The sequence below is a fragment of the Quercus lobata genome, chromosome 4, assembly GCF_001633185.2.
Source record: "Quercus lobata isolate SW786 chromosome 4, ValleyOak3.0 Primary Assembly, whole genome shotgun sequence".
NCBI lineage: Eukaryota > Viridiplantae > Streptophyta > Magnoliopsida > Fagales > Fagaceae > Quercus > Quercus lobata.
In genome coordinates, this window is record NC_044907.1 from 52,162,867 (window position 1) to 52,176,084 (window position 13,218).

Sequence of the window (13,218 nt, forward strand, 5' to 3'; positions counted from 1 at the left end):
GCAAGACATAATAGCATTTTCAAAGTCTTTTATGGGACATGTTGGGAGGTTTATTGGGTGTTTTCTAGGCAGCCACTGCTGTTGCCATATATTTATATTTTCTCCATTTCCAACCCTCCATCTTGCACCCCTTTGAAAAATATCCCTTCCTCTAAGAATACTCTTCCACGCACAGGACCCCATTCTTGAGTTGGTTGCTTCCATGATTGTAGAGTTTGGGAAAAAACAAGCCTTAAACACCTTATAGAATAGAGATGTTGTGTTGTGCAAAAGGCACCATGCTTGCTTTGCTAGTAGAGTCATTGTATAGTGCTAAATCTCTAAAATCCATTCCACCCACTGTTTTGAATTTTGTCATGTCCTCCCACTTAACCCAATGAATCTTTCTACAGTCACCACGTTGACCCCACCAAAATTTTTTAATTAGGGCTTCAATTTCATGGTACAATCCAATGGGAAATTTAAAACAACCCATTGTGTAGGTAGGGATAGCTTGTATAACTGACTTTAGTAACACTTCCTTACTAGCTTGAGAGAGCAATTTACCTTCCTATCCTTGTAACTTCCTCCATATTTTCTCCTTGATGTAGTTGAAACTTGCCTTTTTCCTTTTTCCGATAAAGGAAAGAAGACCCAAGTACTTTTCATACTGCATGATTTCCTGAACACCAAAAGCCACCTTTATTTCATGTTTCATTTCTCTTGGGGTGCACTTACTAAAGAATAACCCCGTTTTTCTTCTATTGATTTTTTGCCCTGATGCTTCCTCATACATATTCAAAATCTCCAGTACCTTGTCACATTCTTCTATGGTTGCCTCCAAAAAGCAAATGGTTAGTTTGGGCCCTCTCCTACATAGTGAAAAACCATGTATTTCTCCATTATTTTCAACTCTCTTGAATAGCCCATTTAGGCCTTCAGTACATAGCAGAAAAAGAAAAGGTGATAGTGGGTCACCTTGTCTTATCCCACGGGTAGGCTATATCATCCCACAAGGCTCTCTATTCACCAACACTGAATAGGAAACAGTTTTTACAAACCCCATAGTCAATTGGATCCATCTTTCATTGAAACCCATTTGCCTCATCAATTTTTCCAAGAAACTCCAATCTACCCCAATCATAAGCCTTACTCATGTCCAATTTGATAGTCATAAAACCATGAGTACTTGACTTAAAATTTTGCAAACTATGAAGGGCTTCAAAAGCTACAAGGATATTGTTAGAAATTAGTCTATCCTTTGTAAAAGTTGATTGGTGTTCAGTTATAATAAAGGGCAATAATTTTTTCAACCGGTTGGCCAAAACTTTGGAATAGATTTTGTATAGCACATTGCAAAGACTAATTGGGCAGAATTGATGAGCATATTCTGGCTTATTTGTCTTAGGAATGAGAGTAATAAAAGTGTGGTTAAGGGGGGAAGGTAGGGTACCTAAGTTCAACCAAGCTAGAATGGATGTAGTAACATCCTTCCTTATTGTGCCCCAACAATGCTGGTAGAAGAGTTGAGGCATTCCATCGGGTCCAGGAGTTTTGAGTGGTGCCATTTATTGTAAAGCCTCCTTCACTTCTTTTTCATCAAATTCTTTACTTAGAGCGGCATTCATCTCATCATCAATAATAGCATGTACACATGATAATACATCTTAGGGCATAATGTGTTCAGTTGAGGTAAATAAGTTTTTGAAATAATTTACCAGAACTGTGGATATATCATTCAGTTGGTCCCTCCATCTACCCTCCTCATCCCTAATTCTCTCAATCATATTTTTCCTATATCTCCTTGTAGCACAACTGTGAAAATATATGGTATTTCTATCCCCTTGCCTTGCCCATAGTATCCTTGATCTTTGAGCCCACATAATAGCTTCTCTCTCCAACAACACCTCAATCTCCCTTTTTAATTGCCTAATCTGATGGTCGTTACCACTAGCCATGGCTTCAGTTTTAAGCTTAGCTAGATTCTTCAACTGATCCAATTCCTTTCTCACGCTACCAAAAACATTTTTGTTCCACCACCCTAAATCTTTCCCACACTTGTCTACTTTGGCTAGAATAGAATCAGCAAACCCGAGCTCCCCAACACTAGTCCATGCTGCCTGCACCACTTCCTCACACCCCAAATGTGACAGCCACATCTCTGCAAATCGAAATAATTTTTTCCGGGTAGGAGGATTAATACCCGAAAAAACAATATGAAGAGGGCTATAGTCTGATGAATCACAACAAAGATTGTACACCTTTGTTCCCAGAAACTTCAAAAACCAATTGTTTGTTGCCAAACATCTATCCAGTCTTTCCCATATTGAATTACCATTTTTGAAGTGTCTACTCCATGTATATTTTGGACCTAGAAAGCCCAAATCCATAAAGCCGCACTCATCAATCACATCTCTGAATTGTTGCATTTGGCTATGGGATCGAGTTGCTCTTCCCAATTTTTCATCCTGTCTAATAATTTCATTGAAATTGCCACAACACAGCCATGGCCTCTCTGAATTTGAATTCAACCTCTTAAGCTTATCCCAAGCTTCAAACCGCCTTGTTGTTTTCGGCTCACGATAAAAACCGGTTAAACGCCATTCACTTTCCAAACCTTTGTCAATAACAGCATCAATAAAATTTTTATCTGATCCTTCAATAGTCAAATTGATCGTAGACCTCCAATAAAGAACCAAACCACCACTGCGCCCCACTTTAGGCACCACCCAACGATGATCAAAATTAATACTATTCTGAATGAACTCTAAAACCTCACGTGAATAAAAGTAATACCATGTGTGCTATTGGGGCTTTGATGAGGTTATTATCGTGGACACAATGCATTCATTAAATCGCTATTGCTCGAACCATTCAAATTCTATCAAGTATCATATGAAGCGACGGAAGAACTCTTCTTGTCACCAAGCCAAACCGTTCGGTGATGGCTTATTTTCATTGCAGGGAAAAATTTTGACTTACTATGACATGAACTCCCAAATTATAGGCTCCTGCAGAGTCCAATATCGAGATGCCCATTTCTATGCCTATGACATGAATTCTCAAGAATTATGGGTCCTTGACAGGCTAAAATCATGCAAAACAATAACCCAACTCAAACAAATCCATGCATTCCTCATCAAAACCAGCTCTCTCCGTCTCCGAGCCCCACAGCTCATATATCCCAAGCTCATCTCTCTATGCACTACTTCCTCTTCTTCCTTTGGTGTAAACCTCACCTATTTTCGCTCTATTCTAACAAACTTGGAGAACCCACATGTCATCCTCTACAACAACGCTATAAAAGCGCTTTCAAGTGCCCAGAACAGCTCTTTCTCACTCGAAGCCGTGGCATTATTTCGTGAAATGCTCATCAAAGGCCTCGTTCCTGATAATTATACTGTTCCATATGTTCTTAAGGCATGTGCGCAGTCTCAGGCGCTACGAGAAGGCGACCAAATTCACGCGCATTGCATCAAGACAGGGATGCTCTTATCCATTGTGTATGTAAAGAATACATTGATGAGATTGTATGCTGTTTGTGGGGTTATTAAAGCTGTTCAGAAGCTGTTTGATGGAAGTCCTCAGAGGGACTTGGTTTCGTGGACCACGCTTATTCAGGGATATGTAAAAATGGGGTTCTTGAGGGAAGGCGTGGCAGCGTTTTTTGAGATGTGTGATTCAAATTTAAGAGCAGACGAGATGACATTGGTCATCGTGCTTTCTGCATGTTCTAAACTGGGTGATTTGGAATTGGGGCGAAAGATACATGATTATATGCGTGATAATGAGGTGAATTCGGATGTTTTTGTTGGGAATGCATTGGTTAATATGTATTTGAACTGTGGAGATGCTGACTTTGCTTGTAAGTTGTTTGATGAGATGCCTTTTAGGAATGTGGTTTCTTGGAACTCCATGATATCAGGCTTGGCTCATCAAGGCAAATTTAAGGAATCACTGGATGTCTTTCGGAAGATGCAAAACATAGGTCTTAAGCCGGATGATGTTACTTTAGTTGGGGTTTTAAATTCTTGTGCCAATCTTGGAGTACTTGAGTTGGGGAAGTGGGTTCATGCGTATATTGACAAGAATTGGATTAAGGCAGATGGGTATATAGGGAATGCACTTGTGGATATGTATGCAAAGTGTGGAAGTATAGACCAAGCATTTAGGGTGTTTCAAGGAATGAAAAACAGAGATGTATATTCATATACTGCCATTATTGTTGGGTTAGCTATGCATGGGGAAGCAGAGAAGGCATTATCTATTTTCTCTGAGATGCCTAGTGTGGGCATAGAACCAGATGAGGTGACATTTATAGGTGTCCTCTCAGCATGTAGTCATGCAGGCCTTGTGGCAGAAGGCCAGAAGTATTTTGAGGAAATGTCAAGGGTGTACAATCTCATACCTCAAACAGAGCATTATGGCTGCATGGTTGACCTTTTAGGACGTGCAGGGTTGATAAATGAGGCGGAGGAGTTTATCAAAAACATGCCAATTGAGCCTGATGCCTTTGTTTGGGGGGCACTATTGGGAGCATGTAGAATCCATGGGAAAGTTGAGCTTGGAGAAAGTGTAATGAGAAAACTTTTAGAGGTAGAGCCAGAAAGAGATGGTGCATATATACTCATGTCAAATATATATTCATCTTCAAATAAATGGAGAGATGCATTGAAGTTGAGAAAGGCAATGAAAGGAAAAAACATGAAAAAGACTCCTGTGTGTAGTTCAATTGAACTTGATGGTGTGGTCCATGAGTTCCGCAAGGGCGACAAATCGCACCCAAAGAGTAAAGAGATATACAAGTTGCTGGAAGATATCATGAGTCAGTTAAAGAACTATGGACATTTAGCCCAGTACTAGAATGTCTTGATATATAATTGAAGTAAATCAACTCAAATTGTTTCACTAGATTGAGAAATGGAAAGAAGTTATCTTAGAAGCAAAGCACTTCTTTCAGCTCGATCCCCCAGGTTACATTGAGGACTTTGAGGATTATAGTACAACCTTTAAGAGGCAAGTGAGAGGATTGAAATCAGGTACTTGTGCCAACTTAGTAGAAAGTCATAACTTGTAAGTGGTAACCATTCATCTTTAATTTATTAACATAATCTGTCTTTATTTATTTATTTTTTGATGAATAACGTAATCTGTCTTTATTTACCTTGTACTTAGTTAACGTCAAAATAAAATCATTTGAGCTGAAGTCACTGCAATGTCATGATGTATGTATCCCTCATGAGAAGCTCCTTTATTGTCTTCTTGTACATATTTACTTCACATGCTTGTGTAGAACTTTCATAGCAAACTTCTTTAGTTATAGCCTTGTTGATAAAGGTTTAATCATATGATTACATGCCTAGATAACAAAATCTACAGTCTTCACTCTATACGCAACCTACATTATTGATTTGAAGTTTTAAATGCTTAACCTATGACTTCTCAGGAAGCTTTAATTATGTCCATTTTAGAAAATCAGACACCGGAAATTTCATGTGGCAAATGGAAGGTTTCGGTAGTCATAATTTTGATTTTTAGAAAATATAATCAACAAACATTATCACAAGATATTTCTATGATCAGGTGGATTAGTCTAAAGCTAACCATGAGAATTGTTTTTCCCTCTGAATACATGATGAGAGGGATTTATCCAAATCTCTAGCAGTGTGCTGGTCATGAATAAGATGAGAGACAAACAAAAGTAAACGACAGTCTTGGGAGTGGTTCAAAGGTGTTGTTTAGGGACTTTGAATCCAAGACTTCATGGATGATGACATGAGACTTGAAAACCACTAGACCAGCACCTTACGTTAAGAATGCAAATATTACAATGTTATTCGGATTCTGCAATATTCAAACTTTATTCCGATTCTGGAATCTAACTCCTAAATTTGATGTTTTATTTTGGCTGCCTTGAGGCCCTCGACCCAAGCTTGAATTCTTAAAAGCAATAAAGCATCATCGAAATTTTCTTAAGGAGACTCTTGCTGATGGTCAGATGAGCTACTTTTATGCTCTGATGGAAAAGATCCTTTTAGATAACCCAGGCTTTACTTTCTAGAGGTACCAAACTATGTAGCAGTGGTCCCAACTTTAAGTACATGGATAAAGCCCAAACTAAATAGCAGTACTCTTAATTTCACTCATATGAGCAAAGCCCAATAACTCTAAGAAATCTTATGCTATAGATGTAGAGTGACGTTGCATATATTGTTATAGATGATACCACTCCTAGGAGAGTATAGCCCTTATGGTTGGAACCCATTTACCTCTTAAATCAATCGGTGTTTTGGCTTAATGGTAAAAAACAAGGGTGGCACTTGTGTCCAATAACTAGTTTCATTAGACATGTTGGGATATGGATACGTGTCTAAGATTGAACATATATCCGCATCAAAAGTCGCAACGTGTCCAGTAGAACTGGCCACTAAACACAAGTCATTCCCAAAAAACAATTATTATTGATAAAATGCTATCCTATCTAAAAAAAAGCAAAGAAAAAGGAAAGCATAGCCGTTTATTATGGACCAAAAAAAGGAAGAAGAGAGAGGGCCTTATAACGGGGTATTTGGTAGGATACCGTACACGAATGTCCTAGTTGACTAGTTGTCAAACGAAAGATATTGGCAGTAGAGGACAGAGAGTGCACGACTAGCCTTGCTTCCTATAAACAGACTCAATATTTTTTTGATGCTTTTATATTATTTGACGCCTACAAAATTGGCTTTATAGTTTATACGTTATTCCTAAACTTTCCGACAATGCTACATCCAAGAAACGTGTTTGAGTAGAAAAGGTTTTGAAACCAATTGTTATTATTATAGAAATTCTTTATTAGGACATCAACCAATACTAGCGATTTCTCTTTTGTTTAATTAACAAACATGAAACATCTACTAGTTTAACTTACACGTAATCACCACCGTGTACCCTTGGCACGATGATCACTTTACAAGTATAAATGTTTGTAAGGTGTGGGAGACAAGGGTTAGAGTTCAAGTCTCTAGAAGAGAGTTTTACACACATATACACTTAGATTAGGTTATAGTAGAATTTCTATTTTATAATCTTTAAGGTGACATTGTCCCCTTTCAATCAAATTACTTTGGAGAGAGAGAGAGAGAGAAAGAGAGACAGAGAGAGAGAGAGAGAGTTTTCCGACCAAAATACCTCTACAGATTTTGTTTTGGGCAAAGATTTGTTGTAACCTTGAGTATAGCAATTCCTACATAAATCATTACTTTTAATTTTTTTTTAAAGAAAATCAATGGTGGAGATCATATCTAATAAAGTAAAAGTGGAACTCACAGAAATAATTTACCACATTGCACAAATCTTGAAACACTTAAAGAGAAATTTTTGGACAAGTGTCTATTTAACAGCTTAAACATGTCTAAAGGACCAATTTTAGCTGTACTTGTACTTTTAGGTATGAAGGCTGAATTGAAATAATAATAATAATAATTTTGATTCTTCTAGAGAACTAACACCAAATAGTGAAAAACTTGAATAATTTTGATTAAAAGAGATAAGGCTGATTCTTGTGATTCACAAGACTGATTTTTTGCTAAAGAAAAATTGTCTTAATGCAAAATTATTGTGGAAATGAGATTCTAATTCTTGAAATGAAGTGATATCTATGCGTTGTCTAGAAATAATTGAACTGAACTCTACTGATAGCAATGTATTTTCTTGTGCATGTGTGTAAAAAGATGAAGTACTATAATCTTTATTAAACCGATGTTGTGGGATGTCTAACAAATTTCCCATGCATAAAGAAACCCATGAACCTACTTTTAATGGTTTATATTTACTTTATTTCCTAATTTAGGACCAAAGACCTCACATGCTCTTGACTTCAGGTTGGTAATAAAATAAAATAAATTAAAATTTAGTTAGCCAATCACACTTAAAAAATGCTATGATTGGTGGCAAATCCGATTACCTTACAAACTGGATACAGAAGTAGGTTTTTTATTGAATTAATATGTATACGTTTTCTCTATCAAAAAATAGATTTATGCTTAAATTATTTTATTCATTTTTCCTTTATGATTTCTTTATTATTTAGGATTAGGAAACATAGTCGAACATGCGAAATTTGATTTGTACTACATTCATGTGATTGACACACAATAGTCTATTAATTTATATGTTTGAGTTAATGCGTTATCACATACTAGCAGGGCCGGCTCTATGGTGGAGCAAAAAATGCAACCGCCTAAGGCCCCAAGTAAAAAAAAGGCCCCTAAATTTTAACCAATAGGATTATTTATAATCAATAAATAAAATAATTTTTTTTATTAGATGAAAAACAAATAAAAAAATAGAGAAAAATGCAACGTCGTCCACAATATTTTTCACAACACTTTTACAACTAATGTTAAGTAGCAAGTTATTACAGCCTATTGTTGATGGCAAAAAAATAATTATAGTGATATTTTCAAATAAAAAACAAAAAGCAGTTTAAAATCTAGGATTTGTTGTAAAAAATATTGTGAATGTTGCACTTCTAAAAAAAAAAAGAATAATAATAAGAGTTTTATTAGCAAACTTTTACTAGTTTTTATCTAAATCTACCACTAACACCACTGTTTTACTTACCACTATCAATCTACCACATCAACAAGTATGAAAAATTTTGTCAATTTTTTTTTGTCTTAAAAATTCAAAAAAAAAAAAAATTCTATGTAGTTCATGTTAATTAGTAGTAATTTTGCATCTAAATAAGATGATCAATTTTCGCCTTAGGCCCCCAAATGCATCAAGCCGCCCCTGCATACTAGATTAGGGTATTCTCAAGTCATATATTGTTTCATGCATATGGCTATCATTACTTCGAATATTAGTCATTCAGATTTATACAACATTAACACCATAGCCATTTGGGGCCTCATCTTTTAGGATTATTCTCCACATGAAGTAATGAATTTTCGCATGACGCAATGGTTTTTTCATGCATAAATTAAATAATGTTTTTAATGCATCTCACATATTGATGCAAAAATTGATTAGTTTGATTTCATATATCAATATATCATCATAAAATGGCTTCCATATTTCTTTTAACTTGTTCTATTTGATTTAATCATTATTTGAGAACAATTCAATTCTATACATTTTAAGGACATTAAGTTTATTTAGCTAAATCTTAAACCATTGTTATTTTTGTTCCAATTATTTTCTTTTCTTGCTATCGAGTATGATACGCTTGAACAATGTTTAGTAAATTTTTATTGTCCATCAGATGACAGGATAGGAATGCTTAGTAATTTTTTAATAAATTGATCAAAACATTGTTCCAATCCTTTTTTTTTTTCAATTGATCATTAGATCCCAAACATTAATTTACATTAGATCATAATGTACCAAATCAATTAATTAATCTATGACAATATAAAACATCAATTCCCAAAGAGAAGCAAACAACAAATGATGGAAGTGTACGTAAATCAAATCCTGCTGTGGAAATTATCTTATTCTTTGACTGAAGAAAGGTAAAATCACCCAGTGCTCTCTGCTTGACTAGGACGTACGTTGGACCATGTCTGCGTCTGTCTGTGTGGCTAAGAATAGCAAAAAGAGGATATACCACTGACAAAGAGGTAAGAAATACTGCTTATGGGAGGTACGTGCTTGAGACGCAGTCCTCTTTCTCTGAACCCTTTTGTTTTGTACCCAAAATGTTTTCTGGTTATGTCTGAATTCGGCTTCGTGACAAACTCATTTATGAAGCAAAAATTAAAATGTCTTTTTGGGTAAAGGAGCTAATACTCTTTCTCGGCACTATCTTTAGTTTTCCAATGCATGTATGAAACTAACTAGTCCTAAAGATTTGGTTGAATGTCATGATTCAAATCATAAATCATACCATTTAAAGGGTTGGCTTGAATCTAATTTGAACGGGATATGAGACACGATATAGATATGTGTTTGAAATTGGTTTTGTGTTCATTGCATTGGAGCATTTTTTTTTTTTTAATCATTATTAAAAAATAAAAAAAAATAAACCTTCTATTTACAATTTTCAATTTTTTTAAACGCAAAATTGGAATTTGATGTTGTTAGAGTAAAATACAAGCCCTTCACAAACCTACTGATTACATCCTTCTCTAAGGTCCAATTACCCTTGTCATTTAGTAAAAATTTGTATCATTGCTTCCACACATCTATAGTGTAAACAAGGATTGTCTAGATCAACGAGTAACCTGACGGAATCTTCTAACCCAATGCCGTCCGATCCGAAATCAACTCAATCTGAGCAGAGAGGCAGTAGGTGACAGGTCTCTCAGATCAACAAACGATATAAGTGGGTCGAGTGGTGGGTTTAGGTTTTGAAACCCGACACAAATCGAACCAACCAACCCATGATTGCATAAAGCTCCGGAAACTCTCTCTCTCTCATTTGTTAAGATTTAGCTAGATCAGATCAAGCGATTCACCTCACCACGGCTCCTTTGTTAGTTTCGACTTATAATTGGTCACTTGTTACTAAAAATGATAAATTAAATTGGATACATGATTAAACAACAATAACAAACTAATTTGGATTCAATTTGGATTCTGACTATGCTTTGATTTTAATACAATTAAATGATTTGGGAGAATAGAAATCTTTTGCAAAACGAATAAGAGTTGTCATGTTGATAAATTATAAATTTTTTGTATTATAATTTAATTTTAAGTGATACGTCTTTACTTTTGAATTGAAAATTAGAGATTTTTTGTAATTCATTTGTTAATTTAAATTTTAATAGTACCTTTAATAAATTTTAATTTTAATAGTGCCTTTGATAAATTAGTTTCTATTTTTGTTAATATCTCTGCCTTTCTTGATAGTAATATCTTTATTCTTTACATATAAAATATTTATTTTACATATTATTGCTAAGTTAAGAGGAGGACTCTACTTGCGAATCGAACGTGGACTCTAATAATTGGGAGAAGTAGTGTCCGTTGAGATCGATAGAGGCTCATGGATGACATATATATGTGCTTGTTTAGGTTCTGATAAGCTCCTTCCTCACAACTACATATTCTCAAAGAGCTGCACCCATGGCTTATCAGCATTAATATATTAAACACCTAATTATCATTCTCCAATAATAAAAGGAAAAAAAGGCATTTAAACCTATTAGAGCTTTTTGCTTTTTGCTTTAATATTCCATTTCGATTTTGCATTAATTAAAAGCCAATTATAGGATTATGGCTTGATTCGGAAAGTATGATATCTTTTTTTTCCGACTATATATGTACCATTGACGTGGCCCTTAATGATGAGTTTAGGAAACAAACAACGCTAGATTAGGGAAAAAAGAAAATCAATGACATGCATTCTAATTATGAGTAGTGAATGGAGAATCTTCAAAAAGGAAAAACAATTAAAGGTTATTCATATTTATGCAAAAAAACAAAGCGTGGGGCATGGTTCCCCATCTTCCTCCAATACAGCTTATTGTCCATGGATTTGAAGTACAGACGTGTGGGTTTTGCCATTGTTATTGTTAGTTTCTATTTTTATTTTTTTTTAATTCTAATTCTAATGTTAATTTTTGTTTTCTTTTAATTAGGTAGATTCAAGTTTATGATGTGTTTTTGTGTTAGAACTGCATTTTCTCTCCCCTATGTGTATGCGTGTTTGTTTCAAAAAAAAAAAAAAAGCCACAACATTGCTTTGTCACATACAAAATATTTCTCATAACAAATTTCACAAGTATTTAGCGGTTAAAGTTGTTATTGATTTTTATTTAAACCTACCACTAACATCACTTTATTATCTACTATTTACAACTCGCTACCTCAATGATTAATTGTGAAAATTTTGTGGCTTTTAGACTTATCTCAAGTCTCAATTGGAGCAGTGGTGGATATTTTTGTTCATCGGAAAAAGAATATTTCAACAATGGTAAAGAACAAATGGGAAGAAGAAAAGTTTTCTAATATAATTGGCACTATATTTTATCTTTCAAATGTTGGAAGAAAATGAGGAAAAATGGAAGCTGAGTTGTTGACAAATAAGCCATGTTATTTGCTTAATTTTGCCACTGTTTAATACTAATTTTAGTTTAGATTTAAGAGTAATACTAATTCAATAATAAATACCTTCCTATCCAAAAATAAATCCCTCTTCTTTTCCCTCCTATCTTTCTCATATATTAAACAAAACATTTTTATCTTCCTGCCAAACACCTTAGAGCATTAGCAATAGAAGTGTTAAAAAGCTATAAAACTATTTTTAATGCCTCAAACTTCAAAAAATGCCCAATATCAATGGTTACAAGGTCAAATTTTTTTTTTTTTGGCAACTTGCTATACAGTGAACTACCAAGACTAGCAATTCACTGATGCAAGAAGGGATAAAAAGTATTACTTTATTACATTTGTTGGGGTTTTGTGACAGAGAGAAAGGAAGTGAGAAAAAAAATTAATAGTATTTGGCTGATGGAAAAATAAGAGAACTGATATAAGGTGTATTGTGAAATTATGTGTTAAAATAGATAAAGTAGTTTTTTAAAGTGTTAAATACTAAATTTTTTAGCTCCACCGATGTGGATGCTCTAAGGATGAAAAACCATAATATTTTTCAATGCCTCTTTTTTCATCTCCATTCTTTATATCTTTCAATGGAGCTCAAAAACCTTTTTGACATAAAATTTAAAAATTATTAAGCTATGGAAAGCATTAACACAAACTTTCCATGAATTGCAAACAAATGAGCTATTCAATTTTGAGTCAATTTATTAATTATTTATCTCTCTTTCACCTACTAATGCCCATTTTATTTTTCACCAACACCCTCTAAATTTTTTTTTTTTCCCTTCTTTGAGAGAAAGTTGAGAAACCAACCCCCTCTAATTCAAATGCTGGATATTTGATAATAATTTATATATATATAAATATAGTATAATACCCATATAACCATATTGTTATTCAGGGCTAGACGGTTGAGTTGGTTAGTTTGGGCTGGTGTTTTGCATGGAGGGGAATACTAAAATGTGGGACCCAGAGACCCTAACTACTCGTTAAAAATACAGCTCCGACCTAAACTAACACACTCTTTGGAGTAACCCACAAATTGCGTGAATCCGAAGAATTTCCTGTGAATTACATGCATGCCATTATTCAGACCCAAAAAAAAAAAGTCACTTTAGTCATTATTAAGTATTATCATCCACATAAAAAGGATCACTTTTGTTATTAATTCTATAAATGACTAAACATTTCAATCTTTTTCTTTTC

The 13,218-nt window shown here is 34.4% G+C and overlaps 1 protein-coding gene across 1 annotated transcript; it reads left to right on the top strand.

Moving 5' to 3' along the window:
• Nucleotides 1-2,883: 2,883 nt before the first annotated feature.
• LOC115986666 (pentatricopeptide repeat-containing protein At1g08070, chloroplastic-like) lies at nucleotides 2,884-5,177 on the top strand. The gene has a single exon (XM_031109899.1). It carries the CDS (start codon nucleotides 2,968-2,970, stop codon nucleotides 4,840-4,842), a length of 1,875 nt encoding a protein of 624 aa, XP_030965759.1. The 5' UTR covers nucleotides 2,884-2,967; the 3' UTR covers nucleotides 4,843-5,177.
• Nucleotides 5,178-13,218: the final 8,041 nt, after the last annotated feature.

Excerpts from the sequence above, each read along its gene's own strand:
- LOC115986666 (XM_031109899.1), top strand. The coding sequence starts at position 2,968 with ATGAACTCCCAAATTATAGGCTCCTGCAGAGTCCAATATCGAGATGCC.